The sequence below is a fragment of the Bufo gargarizans genome, chromosome 3, assembly GCF_014858855.1.
Source record: "Bufo gargarizans isolate SCDJY-AF-19 chromosome 3, ASM1485885v1, whole genome shotgun sequence".
Taxonomy (NCBI): domain Eukaryota; kingdom Metazoa; phylum Chordata; class Amphibia; order Anura; family Bufonidae; genus Bufo; species Bufo gargarizans.
The window spans coordinates 333,912,608-333,932,500 of NC_058082.1; the positions used below are offsets into that span (position 1 = coordinate 333,912,608).

General features: G+C 44.6%; 1 protein-coding gene across 2 annotated transcripts in view; it reads left to right on the plus strand.

Annotated features, from left to right (window-relative positions):
* SHISA4 (shisa family member 4) overlaps positions 1-19,893 on the plus strand; it is a 52,165-nt gene that overhangs the window by 18,523 nt on the left and 13,749 nt on the right. Inside the window, exon 2 of one of the 2 annotated variants that reach the window (XM_044287178.1) lies at positions 896-1,075. In XM_044287178.1, the coding sequence (XP_044143113.1) occupies positions 896-1,075 (180 nt within the window). The remainder of the gene's footprint in view (positions 1-895; positions 1,076-19,893) is intronic. The other variant, XM_044287177.1, reaches the window with a different exon arrangement.

The following is a 19,893-nucleotide window of genomic DNA, read 5'->3' on the forward strand; positions in this document are numbered from 1 at the left end:
CTGGACTGCCGCTCTGTCCCCATTGACTATAATGGGGACGGGGGTGGAGCTCCGTGGGCGAAAGGCCGCCGGACTAAAAGTACTGCATGTCCGGCGGCCTCTCGCCATTATAGTCAATGGGGACGGAGTGGCAGGACATCCTGTCGGATCCATCCTGCCGCTAGTGTGAAAGTAGCCTTACCTATAGTACCTACTTTATAAATATGTGGTGCGGGTCATTTTAGTTATGGGGATACCAGATAGGTCTTAATAGATGTTATCTAATTGCCAGCTAATCAACTTAAAAAGTGTTTGTTTTTTTTGTATAGAAAATGGTGACTAACTATTTTTTCATTTTAATTTTTTGCATTGCATAAACTGTTTTATTGATAGGTTTTTGGCATTTTGTAATATACTAGAATTTATTTATATGCTAGTATATCAGCTGGTATATATAGAATGAACAGGCAGTTGCTGGGGTATCTGTCAGTATGCCTAACAACTGTCACAGTAAAAGATGGCGCTCCTGGGGTCATTCAATGGACCCAGGCCTCTCTGCTTATACTTTTTTTTTATTTTTTTATTATAGGCAGAAATCTCGTCACAATAAATCCCTGTGATGACAAAAAAAGGGCTCCCCCCATGATCTACCTTATGTATGCTCTGGTCAGGATTGACCAGAGCAGAGAAGGGGTTACAAGAGGATTGGAGTGGTTTCTGTGATATTCGCTGTTAGAAAGGAAGTGTGCACTGCTCCTGATCTTTCTTTCCTCACTCAATGTTGGTTCTGTAATGGTCTGGTTGTATGCGGGAACTTGCTCTCACAGGGCAGTACTATTCAGACTGTACACAGCAACATGTTAATGTTTTAGAAGACTACACTGAAACTAATACATTTCTTCTGCTTTTTTTTTAGTATTGGGAGATGAAGACTGCATCGGATACCATGATCCTGCAGGCTTTTGGCGTCCTAAGTTTGATTGTAGATTTGGTACATTTTGCTGCGGTAACTGTGAGCACAGATATTGCTGTATCGACCCTAGTAAATTCATCACCGAGAGGATGCAAAAGAGCTGTCTGTTTATAAGGTGCCTTGGTAATCTTAACTTACTTTCATATATAGATCTATAAATATATGGACTTTGACCAAGCTGTTGTTATTTTAGCTGTCTACTACAGCATACTGAACTTGATAATTAAGGGGTTCAGAGCACTGACCTACATGCTTTATATAAGGGTATTGCCATCAAAATTGGATGAATGATGTTAAAAGTATCTAACATAGGGTGAGTTCACATCACAGCTACATATTTTTGTACTTCTACTCCATTAGAGCAGAACAATGGAAATAACGGAAGTGCCTGGCCTGTCTTGGTGGTAAAGAGCTATAGAATGAAAAAGATTACCTTTATTTTTTTCTTATCCCTACATAAAACAAAACTTGAAAAAAACACTCAGGGCCATTAAACCACAGTGTTTAATGTACAGATTAAGGGGTTAAAATAATATTATTCTTTTTTTTTTAAAAAAAGCTGCATTCTTTATTTGGGTTAAAGGGGTGTCTCAAGTGGCATTTATTATGTAGAGAAAGTTAATATAAGCCACTTACTAATGTATTGCGATTGTCCATATTGCCTCCTTTGCTGGCTGTATTCATTTTGCCTTCACATTATACACTGCTCGTTTCCATGGTTATGACCACCCTGCAATCCATCGGTGGGGGCCGTGCTTGTAAAAGTACTGGCCTCTCTGAGAGCGCATATAGACTAATGCTTTTTTCCTATAGTGTGCAAGCGCAGCCACCGCTGATGGATTACAGGGTGGTTGTAACCATGGAAATGAGCAATGTATAATGTGATGGAAAAATGAATCCAGCCAGCAAAGGAAGCAATATGGACAGTCACAGTACATTAGTAAGTGGCTTGTATTAGCATTTATTATGTAGAGAAAGTTATTTGCTGAAGTGACATATTCCCTTTAACCACCTCACATCCGCCCATAGGATATAAACATCCTATGAGTGGATGTTTTTCTCTGAATCGACATTCTGGAACGTCTATTAAAAGATGGCAGCTGCACGGTAATCATGCTGCTGCCGAGCAGGCCACCCCAGAGAGAAGGCAGGGACAGTTCCTAGGTGTGTGTGTGTGTCCCCCCCCCCCCCCCCCCGCCGCTCCAGTATACAAATATAAAATGTCTTATTCAATTAAAAGCTTCTGTAGAATTCAGGCAAGCCGGACGGCCGGCGTGTCACTCACTGACGTCACTTGCATGCGCCCCCTGCTTCATTCATAAAGTAGGCGGCGCAGGCACGTGACATCAGGGAGTTACGCTGCCGGCCTGCCTGCATTCTACAGAAACGTTTAGGATGTACAGTTATATTAGGAGTGGGGGGACATGTGTAATTACTTTAAATTGAATAAGACATTTTATATTTGTATTGTGCAGCACTGGAGCGGCGGGGCCGGACTACAGTGACTGCATCGGCCCCCAGCTCCTCCTCTCAGTCCCTCCACACTCTCTCATATATCGCAGCCAGCGATGTAAAAATGTCAGCATTCGCCCCATAAGACGCAGGGGCATTTCCCCCCCCCCCCCCCAGGAGTGGGAGGGGCGTGGCCTAACCAGATCTGGGTGTGGCTAAGCGGGACCTAGAAGTTGATTGATTTATTTTTTTTAACTTCATTTTTTCAATCTGTCGGCTGAGGAGTGGGAGGGGGCGTGGCCTTTTGAACAGCTCACTCTCACACAGCAGCACTTGTACTGTCTGAGTGTGAGCTACAGGGAGAAAGTAGCCCTCCCTCCTACCCCTGCAGCTAACAGAAGTTGATTTTTACCTTCATTTTTTCAATCTCTGTCGGCTCAGGAGTGGGAGGGGCGTGGCCTAACCAGATATGGGTGGAACCTGGGGGTGGGGTTTTAAGTCTTTTGAGGGTGGACACATTGTGGCAGGGGGCGTGTCTGGGCTCCTTCCTGCAAGAGTAGTGCCCCTCTGGGCACCTTACTGGCTCATTTGCTGGATTTTCAGAGGATAAAAACATCTATTGCTGGAACAAAGGCACATCTGGAAATAAGGTACTAAGTGCTATGAGGCCATAGCTTTACTTCAACAGCAATTGTCCTGGTGGCAGATTTCCTTTAAAGCTCACCTACAACAGTGAAGAAAAATGGCTGGGTTGTTATGGAAACCTGAAGTAAAACTGTATGTGGAGGCTGAAGGACTTGAGAGCTTCTATTGGCTGATAAGGGTCATTGCTTCTATTGGCTGATGCATTTTTTGGGAATATCTCTGAAACTGTACGTCCTAGAGATCTGAGACCTGTTCTAAAACCTTCCTGGACACTTGATGTACCAGTGTGCCAAATTTCATGATTGTAAATGCAACGGTGCAGATTCCTTGAGCGGACATATATTCGCTTAAGCATCCTATTTTATTCCCACAGTGTTATATTTTTTTTGCCCCATAAGACACACTCCCCAGAGTGGGGGTAAAATGTCCCTGCATCTTATAGAGTGAATACTAATGAGTGCTTCCATATTGGGGTCTGAGCTGAGGTCTTATTAACATTGGGGGTCTGATTGGGGCTGTGAGCTAAGGTCTGATTAATATTGCTGATCGGATGTCTAATGAAAAATATATTTTTTTTCTCATCGTCCTCCTCTAAACCCTAGGTGCGTCTTATAGGGCGAATAATACGGTATGCCTCATATAAAGAGACATGGAGAACTTTTTAGGAAAACCTCCTCCTGTCCGGCACACATACTGCCACACCTCATTTCTAACCAGAGGTCGCACAAAATTTTTTCAAGAAGAGTAACCATACTCCTCTTAACAATTTTGAGGAGTATTTTTAGCCGAGGAGGAGTACGAATTTTGTGGTAATTCATATATATAATGCATAGGCCCACATAACGTTATGAGGCTGATATTTCTGCAGGGAAACCATTGTTAGTCTCCCATGCAGAAATAAATGTAGACAATTTTACAATTATCCAACATCATACACTAAACTTAAGACCACTGCTGCCATACACAGGGCCCACCTGACCAGGGGCGTAGCTAGAACTGACTGGGCCTCACAGCAAATTTTTGTGCAGAGCCCCTCCCCAACCTAAAGGGATTGTTTGGATTCAGAGCTGAACCCGGACATACCCTTATTTTCACCCAGGCAGCCCCCCTGAGGCTAGCATTGCAGCATCTCATGCTCCGATGCGCTCGCATGCCCTGCGCTAAATCGCATAGGGCAAGGATCTGCAAAAAATGCTTTTGCCCTGCGCGATTTAGCGCAGTGCAAAGGAGAGCATTGGAGCATGAACTGCTCCGATGCTCCTGACAGGGGGGCTGCCGGGGTGAAAATGGAGGTATGTCCGCGTTCAGCTCTGAACCCGGACAACCCCTTTAATGGACACACTCGTACACGCACTCGCCACATACATGGACGCACTCGTACACGCACTCGCCACATACATGGACGCATTCGTACACGCACTCGCCACATACATGGACGCACTGGCACACGCACTCGCCACATACATGGGCGCACACGCACTCGCCACATACACGGACGCACTCGTACATGTACTCACCACATACATGGACATGTCTGGTCCTCACAGGCAGCCTGGAGAAGTAGGTGCCATCACCCCTCTGTGCCATCCAGGGACAGCAGTGGAGGGCTTAATCAGTAACCAATTAACCAACTATGGGGGGGGGGGGGGGGCAGGCATTCTAGAGCTCTGAGTGCTGGAGCAGCCAGCCATAGGAGGAGGAGAAGACGGCAATTATACTGTAGAATAAGAATAGGACATGCAATATTTTTTTTGCGGGGCCTCGGAACGGAGCAACGGATGCGGAAGTGAATGGGTCCGCATCCGAGCCGCAAAAACTGCGGCTCTGGTGCGGACCATAACTACGGTCGTGTGCATGAGCCCATAGTAAGGACCTTCAGTGGGAGGAGCTCCAGCACTGCTGCTGTAAGTGGCATTTGCTTCTATAAAGTGCAGCAGTTGGGAGTAGGGGCAGGACTGCTATGGGGCCCCTTCTGAGCTCGGGCCCTTAAGCTTACCTGATGGCTACGCCACTGCACCTGACACTGCCATACACGGGGCCCACCTGACGCTGCCATAAACGGGGCCCACCTGACGCTGCCATACACATATTACATACATAGCTCTACCACATGAACATTACACAGATAGCACTACTGTGTGCACGTTACACACAGAAAACTGTACAAGAGACTGGTTACACTGACATAGCTCTGCTTTATACACACCTTCCATACATAAAGTACCGCTGCATTCTCCTCCAGCACAGTACTACACAGTGCATGTGTTCCCCTAACTCCTCCCACACACGGCTGATCACATGACTGTGACATCAGCACAGGTCCTGTAAGTAGTCTGGAGCTGCTCCTGGTGAGAGAGATGAGGGGCATGGCTTTCTTTATGTGTGCCGGACCTGGCAGCTTTTGATACAGCTGCTCCTGACTAGAAAAAGACCATGTGTAAAAATACGCATGGCTCTTTTTCCAGGGAGTAAAATGGTCTGTACAGGCATTATTCTGCTTCTAACTTCTCTAAATTTTCTTGAAATGTACTGTATTATTGATGACAAAGATTTAGGCTGGGGTGTGAGGCATAATATAAACATGATATATATACATAAAAATGTAACAATTATAAAAGGGAACCTGTCGCCTGCAAAACGCATATTAAACCGACCACAGTACCTACAGTATCCTCCAGTGTGTTGCTAATCATGTTTCTTTCCTTTGTGTTTCTTCATACTTGTTAAAAACGCTGTTTTAATGTTGGTTGGCGCTGTCTCAGACGAAGCTGAGGCAAAACGCGCATCGAGGTCGTTTGCCTGTCCTGTGCCTGCTGTCTCTGCCCTCCACCATGTCTCAGGGTATGCTGTGATTTTTCATCTGATACTTATGGTTGAGTCTCTTTTTGCTTACAGCTTTCTAGTTAGCCTGGTCTATGGGGTCTCATTTATGTATTTATTTTGAGTTTCCCATATGGGTATTGCCTTCTGTCCATGTCTTTATTTGTGATATATTAGGGGCTAGTGTTGTATCTCATCCTGCAAGTACGCACCTAGGTGATGATCACAGATAGTATTACTTTTTAGGGTCTATGTATCACACTACCCCTTCTTTTTTGTGAACCACCACATTGCGTATTTTAGGCTACTTTCACACTTGCGTTCAGAGCGGATCCGTCTGAGACGGATCCGCTCATATAATGCAGATGGTGGCTCCGTTCAGTACGGATCCGTCTGCATTATAATGTTAAAAAATTTCTAAGTGTAAAAGTAGCCTCAGACGGATCCGTCCAGACTTTCAATGTAAAGTCAATGGGGGACGGATCCGTTTGAAGATTAAGACATAGTGTGTCATCTTCAAACTGATCCGTCCCCATTGACTTACATTGTAAGTCTGGACGGATCCGCACGGCCAGGTGGACACCCGAACGCTGCAAGCAGCGTTCAGGTGTCCGCCTGCTGAGCGGAGGCTGAACGCTGCCAGACTGATGCATTCTGAGCAGATCCACATCCACTCAGAATGCATTAGGGCAGTACGGATGCGTTCGGGGCCGCTTGTGAGCCCCTTCAAACGGAGCTCACAAGCGGACACCCGAACGCTAGTGTGAAAGTAGCCTTACACATGCCCTACATGTACTCCATCTTGTGGTGGGTCATAGAGACACCAGCCGGGGGACTGATGCCCAATTATCATGTATTGTCTATTATTATGAAATAACATATATATTTTTAATATACTGGGCATCCATTTGTTGTTTGTTGAACAACATTTTAGGTTTATATAGTTGGTTTTCTTGCTTGCCCTCGATTATGACCTTATGAATGAGGCCTCTTTCTTGTTTGGTTCACTGTCTCAGAGTCAGGCTTGAAGTTAAGAGGGCAGCGGCCTCCTTGCTTCAAGTAAAGCTAAGCCCCGCCCCTTACCCCTCCTCTCTACAATTAGATGGAAGTGATGCCGGGATTGCGCTCTTCTAGCGCATGCGCAGTACGCTGCCTGTTACAGCACGATCTTCACTCTCCCGCGTGCATTTTGTTGACTACGGATGCTCCGGACAGTTGAATCGTGCGCCCGGCTGTCACGCCGTAACGTAACAGCGTACCGTGCATGCGCTAGAAGAGCGCGATCACGGCAGCATGTCCATCTAATTGTAGAGAGGAGGGGTAAGGGGCGGGCTTAGCTTTACTTGAAACAAGGAGGCCACTGCCCCCTTGACTTCAAGTCTGACTCTGAGACAGCGCCAACCGACATTAAAACAGCGTTTTTAACAAGTATGAAGAAACACAAAGGGGGAAAAAAAAACATTATTAGCAACACACTGGGGGATACTGTAAGGTACTGTGGTCAGTTTATTATGCGTTTTGCAGGTGACAGGTTCCCCTTAATTAAAAACTCATCAAAAAAACATGTATGTGTTTGTGTGGGAAAGGGTTTAAGATCTAGAACAGTCCCTAGCAGTGTGTCACGGCTGAGGATGGGGAACACCCTCAGCCATGCGGTGCCAGGTGATGGTAAGGTTGCTACTTGGCCAGAACCACAGAATTAGGGAGCAGGTCACCTCCTAGCGCTTCCCTAATCTGACCCTGACTCCTAGCTGCATGGGCCGCCCTTAAAGGTAGGAGGGCCCATACTCGGGAACTTCGGATCCCTACTGACCCTCCGTCGTTCCCTGAGCTAGGAGCTGGGTAGACAGCCCGTTCCTCCTGGACACGGAGAAACAGGAGTCTAAAGTGGCCAAGCTACAAGGGGAACAGAAACAACTTATGGCAGTGACAGGCAAATGCAACCAACACAACACTCACCTGCCACAGACAACAAAACCTGGAACCCATGTGCAAGTGCTGCTGTTCAGAACACAAACTAACACAGCACACACCAGACATCACACAGGAACCCAGGACCATAAGTTGCAATAATAAGGAAAACCCCACACACACCTTCATAACACCGTGTAACGTAGTTTTATGACCAGAAGGGAGGCCCCCACTGGCAGATGGTAAAGTAACCAGGAGGATGTCTCCAGCAAGCATGGCTGAAGCACCCTCTCTGACTACTGCCTTCCACTGAGGCTTTATAGGGCCAAGTAGCCACACCCACAGTCAGACACACCCAGGGTTCAAAATCAAGAAGAATATAATCAAAGTATGGTGGCTCACTCTGTATACGGTTGTGGAAATGGGTGCTACTAAGTCTGGTATGACTTACCTAGTCATAAATAGAATAATATCTTCCTACACACTCTTACACCCAGGGTTCACACAGAAAGAAGGGAGTTAGCCCTTCCTACACCAGGCAGGGTAGTGAAGCCACACAAAGGGAAAAGCACACAAACACACTCACCTGTTACCGCCGGCAACGGCATGCGTGGCAACCATGTCCTGAAGAACAGCCAGCCGGCCGAGACACTGCCACCACATGCACACAACACCAGACGTTGCCACGGACAACCGCAAGTGAAGGGAGGTGTCTAAGTGCATACAAACATGACCTCGTGCACAACAAACAGACAAAGGAAGGGCACACAAAAACACACGTTGCCAAGGGCAACCGCATGCATGCCTGTTGTCCGTGGCAACCGCACCTGAGGCAAACCACAAGTGCCCTCAGCTGCGGTTGACACAACACCAAACCGCGGGCAACTGCATGCGGCTCCCAAGGAGTCACGACCATGACCAAGGGTCGTGACTAAATGATTGGAGGCTAATACACCTATATATTATGTTTATAGATAATGATTTTAATCCGTATGGTCCACTACAGGTTTTTGATGTTTCACATTGAGCTACAGTTGCAAGAAAAAGTATGTGAACCCTTTGGAATGATATTGATTTCTGCACAAATTGGTCATAAAATGTGATCTGATCTTCATCTAAGTCACAACAATAGACGATCGCAGTCTGCTTAAACTAATAATTTGTTCTGCATTTAAACCATACGACTCCACGTGTTGAGAGTGCCAGTCTTCTAATATTATAAAGAATCCTAGAGTGTCAGCTAAAGACTTACAAAAGTCTCTGGCATATGCTAACATCCCTGTTAGCGAATCTATGATACGTAAAACAATAAACAAGAATGGATTTCATGGGAGGATACCACAGAGGAAGTCACTGCTGTCCCAAAAAATCATTGCTGCACGTTTACAGTTTGCACAAGAGCACCTGGATGTTCCATTGCAGTATTGGCAAAATATTCTGTGGACAGATGAAACCAAAGTTGAGTTGTTTGGAAGAAACACACACTATGGGCCAGATTTATCACGACTCTGACAGCTCACTCCACTTTCACATATGGCTAAAGTCAGTTTTAGCCAAGTCAGATTTATGATCGCCCCTTTAAGACTGTAATAAATGTGGTTTGACGGTAGCAGTTTATCCGTCAGTAAGCAGCTTTACAAAAGTCGCACGTTTTTATGAAAAAGTCGCACGTTCTATTAAAAAGTCTCATAAGATAAGCATGGTCTTCACTGGAGTGAAGTTGCGACTTTTTTGCGACTTTTTAAAAAAGTCCCAATAGTAAATCTGTCTAGAGATTCATTTACATACGAAAACACGCCCACTTTTAGAAAACTGGCGAGCATAGTGCAGAGCAGAAAAAAGTCGCAAATTTGTGCGCAGTTTTAGCCTGTGGGACTTTTTTGCGACTTTTCCACTCCACAAAAGTGACTTTGCCTAATGATATATCTGGCCCTATGTGTGGAGGAAAAGAGGCACAGCACACCAACATCAAAACCTCATCCCAACTGTGAAGTATGGTGGTGGGGGCATCATGGTTTGGGTCTGCTTTGCTGCATCAGGGCCTGGACGGATTGCTGTCATCGAAGGAAAAATGAATTCCCAAGTTTATCAAGACATTTTGCAGGAGAACTTAAGGCCATCTGTCCACCAGCTGAAGCTCAACAGAAGAGGGATGTTGCAACAGGACAACGACCCGAAGCATAGAAGTAAATCAACAACAGAATGGCTTAAACAGACGAAAATATGCCTTCTGGAGTGATCCAGTCAGAGTCCTGACCTCAACCCGATTGAGATGCTGTGGCATGACCTCAAGAAAGCGATTCACACCAGACATCCCAAGAATATTGCTGAACTGAAACAGTTCTGTAAAGGGGAATGGTCAAGAATTACTCCTGACCGTTGTGCACGTCTGATCTGCAACTACAGGAAACGTTTGGTTGAAGTTATTGCTACCAAAGGAGGTTCAACCAGTTATTAAATCCACATACATTTTCCACCCGCACTGTAAATGTTTACATGTACATGATGTGTTCAATAAAAACATGGTAACATTTAATTATTTGTGTGTTATTAGTTTAAGCCGACTGTGATTGTCTATTGTTGTGACTTAGATGAAGATCAGATCACATTTTATGACCAATTTGTGCAGAAATCATATCATGCCAAAGGGTTCACATACTTTTTCTTGCAACTGTATATATATTCCCAAAAAAATCATGATAATCTTTGCAACTAAGGAAGAAACTTGGATAGTTTCAAAACGCGATTTTTGAATATGGAACGCTCCTTTTATACCTCCTATATTTGTTGCAATTGTTAAGCTACAAACAGTAAGAAAAATCTACCCCTAATGTGGTTCATGCCTACTATCTATAACCCCACTGTCAGCAAGTTCAAGCTTATTAGTCACGTCCATGCTGACTGGTTATTTCAGCAAGACAAACTAAGTGCCGGGAGGTGGTAAGGAATGCAAGGCACTCAACATCCATATTCCGTATACTGCTGATCTTATCTCCTATTATAAAAATGAGTTTGTCTGTCTAGACCGGTGATGGCGAATCTTTTATAGACCGAGTGCCCAAACTGTAACCCAAAACCCACTTATTTATCACAAAGTGTCAACACGGCAATGTAACCTGGATACTACAGTCCAATATAGTATATCTTCCATGTACTTTAACATTTAGCTATAATAGCCTGCCTGCATTCAGTGCGCTGCCTGTGCTGTTGATAGTGCGCCCTGCACTGATGAATGGCAGGAAAAGTCTAAGGCATATTGGTACACCATAGACTTTTTCCAGGGCACGGGTGCCCACAGATAGGGCTCTGAGTGCCGCCTCTGGCACCCGTGCCATAGGTTCGCCACCACTGGTCTAGACGTTCTTTATGCATGACCAAACGACTGGACTGATTTTAACCAAATTTGGCACACGGGTACATCAGGTCTCCGGGAAGGTTTTAGACCAGCTCTCTGAAATCTTCCTGAGATTCCCCAAAAATGACCTGCATTAGCCATAAGCCAGCAAGCCTTTCACTTAAAGCCGAACTGCCATGTACATGGTCACATGTCCCTTATCGGCCAATAGAAGCTCACAGTCCTACTCCAGGTTGTCATAACAACTGATCACAGGTTTTAGCAGTTTGCACGTCCTGATGGCACAACTACACTGCTACATGCATGGGGGACAGGGGCCACTTTTAAACGGACAGGCACTGTGGAGGTCACTGTTAAAGGGCCAGGCACTGTGAAGGTCATTGTTAAAGGGGCTGGTACTCTAGAGGTCACTGTTATGGGGGATACTGTTGATACTTTTACCTGTGCTTAAAATAGGGTTGCTAGGCATGGTCCGTCTAATCTGTTGAAGGATTGAGGCAGAAGCAGGCAGCGTACAAGGTCACATTACTGACAGCCAGGGACTGTAAGTAAATGATTACCAGGTCCTCCCCAGCAGCTGATAACAGTGCCATGGCTGTGTGCACTTCTCCCTGTCCCTGCGCTTGGCAGACGCTCCCTCACTCAGCAGAGCTGGAGAGGTAGAGTTAAAGCAACGCAGAGCAGGGAAGGGAGAGCTGCCATCTGCTCAGTGTATAAATAAAAGCAACATGTGGTAAGAGGACCCCTTTGTGCTGCAGGAGATTAACCCTTTAGGAGGGAGGGCTCTGGTTACTGACACTTTTGGGGGGCTATTGTTACTGGCTAGTGAGGGAAGGCGGGATTAGCCTCAGGGGGTTGGCAGTGGCGGCCATCTTAACTGAATAGCGAGATTGCAGTTTTACGCAGACTGGTTGCTAAGGGCTGAATCTTATTAAATATGGGGTAAGTCAGTCTAATAGGAACTGATTCTGGAATATCATGTTTTTAGTAACTACATATATGAACATTGAAATTAGGGTCTAAGTGTGACAGTTATCCTTTAAAGTGGAGGTCACTGTTAAAGGGGTGGTCACTGTGAAGGTCACTGTTAAAGGGGTGGTCACTGTGAAGGTCACTGTTAAAGGGGTGGTCACTGTGAAGGTCACTGTTAAAGGGGTGGTCACTGTGAAGGTCACTGTTAAAGGGGTGGTCACTGTGAAGGTCACTGTTAAAGGGGTGGTCACTGTGAAGGTCACTGTTAAAGGGGTGGTCACTGTGAAGGTCACTGTTAAAGGGGTGGTCACTGTGAAGGTCACTGTTAAAGGGGTGGTCACTGTGAAGGTCACTGTTAAAGGGGTGGTCACTGTGAAGGTCACTGTTAAAGGGGTGGTCACTGTGAAGGTCACTGTTAAAGGGGTGGTCACTGTGAAGGTCACTGTTAGAGGAGCGGTCACTGAAAGTCACTGTTAAAGGGGCGGGCACTGTGGAGGTCACTGTTATGCGGAAACTGTTTATCTTTTTATGACAGATATACACAAATTAGTTTATCTGGACGTTCTTTATGCGCGACTAAACGACTAGACCGATCTTCACCAAATTTGGCACACAGGTACATCAGGTGTCCAGAAAGGTTTTAGACCGGGTCTACGCTCTCTAGGAGGTACCGTTCCTGAGATATTCCCCAAAAATGACCTGCATTAGCCAATACAAGCCTGCAAGGCTTTCTATTCATATTAATTTGCCATACACACGGTCACATGTCCCTTATCAGCCAACAGAAGCTTGCAGATCCTACTCCAGGTTGCCATAACAACTGATCACAGGTTTTAGCAGTTCGAAAGGTCCTTAACAACCTCCTGTCTGCCTGTTGACTGTAAACATCCGGGAGGTGGATCTCTATTTCTGAATGGACGTTTTTGAACATCCATTCAAAGATAGCAGCTGCACGCTAGCTGTGCAGCTGTAGAGTGGGTTGCCTGCTGTCAGTGACAGGTGTCCCTGCCTTCTAGATCTCTGTATACACAGTGCTCGTTGAGTGCTGTGTGTACAGATCGGGAAGCGCTCAGCGATTCCTGTCCCGGGGTCGGGAGAGTGCATGAGCTGTCGGGTCTTCTATAGATCTCGATCAGCCCTGCAGTGAGGCTGTACACCGTTGTATAGTGCTGTACAGCCTCTCTGGGGGGTGTATTTCCCCTGTAACTGGGGCTACTATGTCAGCCCCAGTTACAGGAGAAATCAATAGTGGAAAAAATAAAGTGAAGTTAAATGTCCTCCAAAGGCCTTGTATGACCTTATGGGGGATGCAAAGTGTAAAATAAAAAAATAAAGTGTTAAGATAAAATAAAAATAAAAAAATTGAAAAAAGGGCTTCACATGTAAAAAAAAAAATATTGAAAAAATTCCCCAAGTAAGGAATAAAAAATACATAAAAAAAAATGTTTTAAATAAAATAGACATATTTGCTATAGTTGGTTCTATATACCTATCACATGATCCACCCAGTCCAATAAACAGCATAAAAAATTAAAGCTGTGTCAAAAAAACATTGCAAAAAGTGCAACACCAAGTGATCAAAAAAAGTGCAATACCAAGTGAGAAAATTGCAAAAAAAATATATATATCTCTCAGAACATGGACACATTAAAGCATAATTTCTTTGTTTCAAAAATGCTATTATTGTGTTAGGGTCCAGTCACACGTCCGTCCGTGTGTGTTTTGAGGATCCGCAAAACATGGACAGCGGCAATGTGCGTTCTGCATTTTGCGGACCGCACATCGCCGGCACTTAAAGGAAAATTCCTATTCTTTGCGGACAAGAATAGGACTTTTTTTTTTCAGGATCGGAATTGCGGACCCAGAAGTGCGGGTCCGCATTTCCGGATCCGCACAGCATATCATGTGGCCCCATAGAAATGAAGGGGTCCGCTATTTCCATTTCGCACGCGGAAAAAAGTATACATATTAGGTATCGCCGCGCCCGTAACAACCAGCTCTATAAAAATTTCACATAACCTAACCCCTCAGGGTTATAAAATAAACTAACATCACATATAAAGTGCAACACCAAGCGATCAAAAAGGCGTATATCTCCCAAAATAGTACCAATCAAACTGTCACCTCATCCCACAAAAAATGAGACCCTAACTAAGACAATCTGTAAAAAAAATAAAAAATCTATGGCTCTCAGACTGTGGAGACACTAAAACATTTTTTTTTTGTTTCAAAAATGATATTATTGTGTAAAACTTAAATAAATAAGAAAAAGTATACATATTTGGTATCGCCATGTCTGTAACTATCTGCGCTATAAAAATGTCACATGACCTAACCCCTCAGGTGAACGCTCTAAAAATAAATAAATAAAAACTGTGCTAAAGAAACCAATTTTTTTGGTCACATTGCCCCATAAAGTGTTATAATGAATGATCCAAAAATCATATTTAACCAAAAATAGTACCAATAAAAACGTCAACTCATCCTGCAAAAAATGAGCCACTGCACAAGACTATCGGCAGAAAAAATTAAATAAATATGGCGTTCAGAAAATGGAGACACAAAAACATAATTATTTTTTTTCAAAAATGTTTTATTATGTAAAACTGAAACAAAGAAAATAGACATTTGATATAATTGCGTCCGTAACAACCTGCTCTAAAAAATTGCACGTGATCTACCATGTCGGATTAATGTTGTAAAAAATATAACCGTGCCAAAACAGCCATTTTTTTGGTTACCTTGCCACACCAAAAACTTAATATAGAGCAATTAAAAATTATATGTACCCTAAAATATTACCAATAAAACTGGCACTTTAGCCTCTAGTTTCCAAAATGGGGTCACTTTTTGGGAGTTTCTACTGTAAGGCTTCATCGGGGGGCTTCAAATGGTACATGGCATCTAAAAACCAGTTTAGCAAAATCTGCCTTCCAAAAACCATATGGCGCTCCTTTTCTTCTGTGCCCTGCCTTGTGCCCTTACATCAGTTTATGACCACATGTAGGGTGTTTCTGTAAACCGCAGAATCAGGTTAATAAATATTGAGTTTTGTTTGGCTGTTAACCCTCAATGTGTTAAATATATATTTTTTTTTATTAAAATGGAAAATTTGCTCCTCTCGTCCTCCTTTTGTGTTCAGGAGCCGGAGGAGAGAGGAGCTGCCTGCACCAGTCTCGTCGATCGCTGCCAGCAGCACCCGATCTGTGCCCCCAGGACCCGATCTGTGCCCCAGCACCCCCCATCAGGTACATAGGGAAAGCATAGGGAAAGTTTGGGCTAGGCAGGGAAAATAAAGGGAAAGTTAGTTTGGTAAACTTTTATTACATGACCCTAAGTTAGGGTGTCTGGGGTCCACAGCACAGCTGTGTGACCTTAGACCCCCCAGGGGTGCTGCCGCTTGAGCCCCCCCCCCCACAACTTTTTTGGGGTGCAGGTTTTTTTTTTTGTGTACGCTGACTGTTGGCGCATCGCACACCCCACCTCTGATCCAACTTCGGACGGTTGATCAGCGGTTTTGAATTTTTTTTTTTCAAATTTTTTGCCTTTTTTTATTTTATTTTTCTGTTAGTTTTAGGGGGAATTCGTTAATGGCCCGCCGGACGTTTTCGGCCGAGGAGGCATACGCCCAGCTTGCCTCTGACTCCCGAGAGGCCCAGTGAGGACAAGGATGACCCCACATTCCTGTTGTCATCCGCGTCCTCCTCATCATCTAGCGATGATGATGAGCCCCCAAGGCGGCGGAGACACTGCCAGGCGGAGCAAGGGGACCGCCATGTTAGGGACCCTGTGGCCCAGCCTAGTACGAGCAGCTCTGGGGCTCGTACTGGTTTCCCGGCCCACCAGTTAAATCCACCGGAGCACCCTGCCGGTGAACTAGTCTGGTGTAGCCCAGAGCGATACGAGCCCGTGATTCCTGATTTTGTAGGCCAACCAGATTTCCACAGTGGGCTACACTGAATATGACTTTTTTTGTCATTTTTTTTCAGTGACCCACTGGTAAATCTGATGGTGGAGCCTGTACGCCCAACAGTTCGTTGCTCAACACCCGGGCTCCTTTTTGGCCAGGCCCGGTGGCTGGACGGCGGTCAGTGCAGCCGAAATGAGGACATTTTGGGGCCTCGTGCTGCATATGGGCCTGGTCAAGAAACCCAGTGTCAGGCTGTACTGGAGTGGGGGCGTCCTATACCAGACCCCACTTTATAGTACGGCCATGACACGCTCCCGGTTTGAGGCCATCCGGAAATATCTGCATTATTCAGATAATGCAGCATGTCCCCCCTCGAGGTGATCCTGCCCATGACCGTCTGTATAAGATACGGCCGGTCATCGATTACTTTGGGGCCAAATTTATGGAGGCCTATGTACCTGGAAGGGAGGTTGCGGTTGATGAGTCTCTCATTGCGTTCAAGGGGAGACTCATTTTCCGCCAGTGTGTGCCCTCCCAGCGGGCGAGGTATGGCATGAAGCCATACAAAATTTGCGAGAGTACCTCAGGGTACACTTACAAATTTCATGTATACGAGGGGCGAGATTCCCGGATTCAACCCCCAGAATGTCCCCCCACTCTGGGTGTTACCGGGAAACTTGTGTGGGACCTTATGTACCCACTGCTGGATAAGGGTTACCACCTGTACGTGGATAACTTTTATACCAGTATCCCCTTGTTCCAGTCCCTTGCCGCCAGATCCATGTCCGCTTGTGGGACAGTGCGGAAAAATCAACGCGGCCTCCCTGCCCACCCTCTCCAGGTACCTATCTCCAGGGCTGAGACCCGTGCCCTTACCACTGGAAACCTGTTGCTGGTCAGGTATAAGGACAAGAGGGATGTCCTTATGCTGTCCACAATTCATGGTAACGGCATCACCCCTGTCCCTTTGCGAGGTACCGCGGCAACGGTCCTCAAGCCCGATTGTATCGTCGACTACAATCGTTATATGGGAGGAGTTGATCTATCTGATCAAGTCCTCAAGCCATATAACGCCATGCGCAAAACTCGGGCATGGTACAAAAAAGTTGCGGTCTACTTGGTACAGGTTGCCATGTACAACTCTTTTTGTGCTGTCCCGGAGCGTTGGCAACACAGGGACATTCCTCCAGTTCTATGAGGCAGTCCTCAAGGCCCTGATCTTTTCGGACCGGGAAAGATCAGGCCGGCGTACCACTGGAACTGTAGGCGCCCGGATCGTCCCTGGCCAACACTTTCCAGGTGTGGTCCCCCATACTGGAAAGAAGGGACGAAACCAGTGCAGAGTATGTCACAGGAGGGGGATACGGAAGGACACCACTACTCAGTGCGACACGTGCCCCGATCATCCGGGCCTCTGCATTGACGGTTGCTTCAGGGAGTATCACACTTCCATGGAGTACTAAATTTGTATCCCAATTTAGCACTGACATTGGATAAAAAACTGGTTCTCAGACTTGAGACTAAAAAAATAATAGCAAGTCATATAGCCCCCAAAATAGTGCCAATAAAACCGTCTGCTCATCCCGCAAAAAATGAGCCCCCAAATAAGATAATCGGATAAAAAAAATGACAGACTTTAGAGATACAAAAAAAATTATTGGGTATCGCCGCGTCCTTAAGAATCTCCTCTATAAAAATATCCCATGACCTAACCCCCCAGATTAACACGGTCAAAAAAAAAAAACTGTGCCAAAACTGCTATTTTTGGCACTTTTCCATTTCAATCCGTTTTTTTCCGGTAACAAAACAAGGGTTAACAACTAAACAAAAGTTAATATTTATTACCCCGATACTGCAGTTTACAGAAATGCCACATTTGTGGTCGTAAACTGCTGTATCAGTAAAAGGCAGGCTGCAAAAGGAAAGAACCGACATGGTTTCTGGAAGGCCGATTTTGATGGCCTTTTTTATAGACACCATGTCCCTTTTTGAAGCCCCCTAGAGTAAAAACTCCCTAAAAGTGAGCCCATCTAAGAAACTAAACCCCTCAAGGTATTCAAAACTGATTATGCAAACGTTATTAACCCTTTAAGTGTTCCCCAACAGTTAATGGCAAATGGAGATGAAATTTCAGAATTTCAAATTTTGTTAACCTTGCCTCACAAAAATGTAATATAGAGCAACCAAAAATCTTATGTGCCGTAAAAATAGTCCCCCAAAAAATGCCACCTTATCTCGTTTCCAAAATGGGGTCACTTTTAGGGAATTTCTACTCCAGGGGTGCATCAGGGGGTTTGAAACAGGACACGGTGTAAATAAACCGGTCCATAAAAATCAGCCCTCCAAAAACCAAACAGCGCACCTTTCCCTCTACGCCCCGCTGTGTTGCCGTACAGTAGTTTACGGCCACATATTGGGTGTTTCTGTAAACGGCAGAGTCAGGGCAATAAAGATACAGTCTTGTTTGGCTGTTAACCCTTGCCTTGTTACTGGAAAAAATGGGTTAAAATGGAAAATTAGGCAAAAAAATGAAATTCTCAAATTTCATCCCCATTTGCCAATAACTCTTGTGCAACACCTAAAGGGCTAACGACGTATGTAAAATCAGCTTTAAATACCTTGAGGGGTGTATTTTCTTAGATGGGGTCATTTTTGGGTGGTTTATATTATGTAAACCTCGCAAAGTGACTTCAGACCTGTAGTGGTCCCTAAAAATGGGTTTTCGTAAATTTCTGAAAAATTTCAAGATTTGCTTCTAAACTTCTAAGCCTTGTAACATCCCCAAAAAAATAAAATATAATTCCCAAAATAATTCAAACATGAAGTAGACATATGGGGAATGTAAAGTCATCACAATTTTGGGGGGTATTACTATGTATTACAGAAGTAGAGAAATTGAAACTAGGAAATTTGCTAATTTTTCAAAATTTTTGGTAAATTAGGTATTTTTTATTCAAAAAAATAATTGTTTTGACTTCATTTTACCAGTGTCATGAAGTACAATATGTGATGAAAAAACAATCTCAGGATAGCCTGGATAAGTCAAAGAATTTTAAAGTTATCAGCACTTAAAGTGACACTGGTCAGATTTGCAAAAAATGGCCTGGTCCTTAAGGTGAAATAAGGCTGTGTCCCTAAGGGGTTATGTAACTTGAGGGGTGTAGTTTCTACAATGGTGTCATTTATGTGGGGTATCCACTATGTAAGCCCCACAAAGTGACTTCAGACCTGAACTGGTCCTTTAAAAAGTGGGTTTTGGCAATTTTATGCATTTTAAGAATTGCTTCTAAAATTCGAAACCTTCTAACGTCCTAAAAAAATAAAATGACATTTACAAAATGATGCCAACATAAAGTAGACATATGGGGAATGTTAAGTAATAAATATTTTATGAGGTATCACTTTCTGTTTTAAAAGCAGAGAAATAGAAATTTAGAAAATTTGGATAAGTAAAAGCGTTCCAAAGCTATTACCACATAAAGTGACATGTCAGATTTGCTAAATTAGGCCTGGTCAGGAAAGGGGCAAATGGCCCAGATGTGAAGTGCTTAAATATTCAGACTTATGACGGCACAACTACACTGCTACATGCATCGGCGGCAGGGGCCACTATTAAACGGACTGGCGCTGTGGAGTTCACTATTAAAGGTGCGGGCACTGTGGAAGTCACTGTTAAATGGACGGCCACTGTGGAGGTCACTGTTAAAGGGGCTGGCACTGTGGAGGTCACTGTTATGGGGAATACTGTTTATTTTTTTATGGCACACGGAAACATGAAATGAAAGGGATGAAATATACCCGTGCGAAGCCAGGTCCTTCTGCCAGTATACAATATATATCTGACCGCATTTGTATTATTCAACCTACCATATTTAT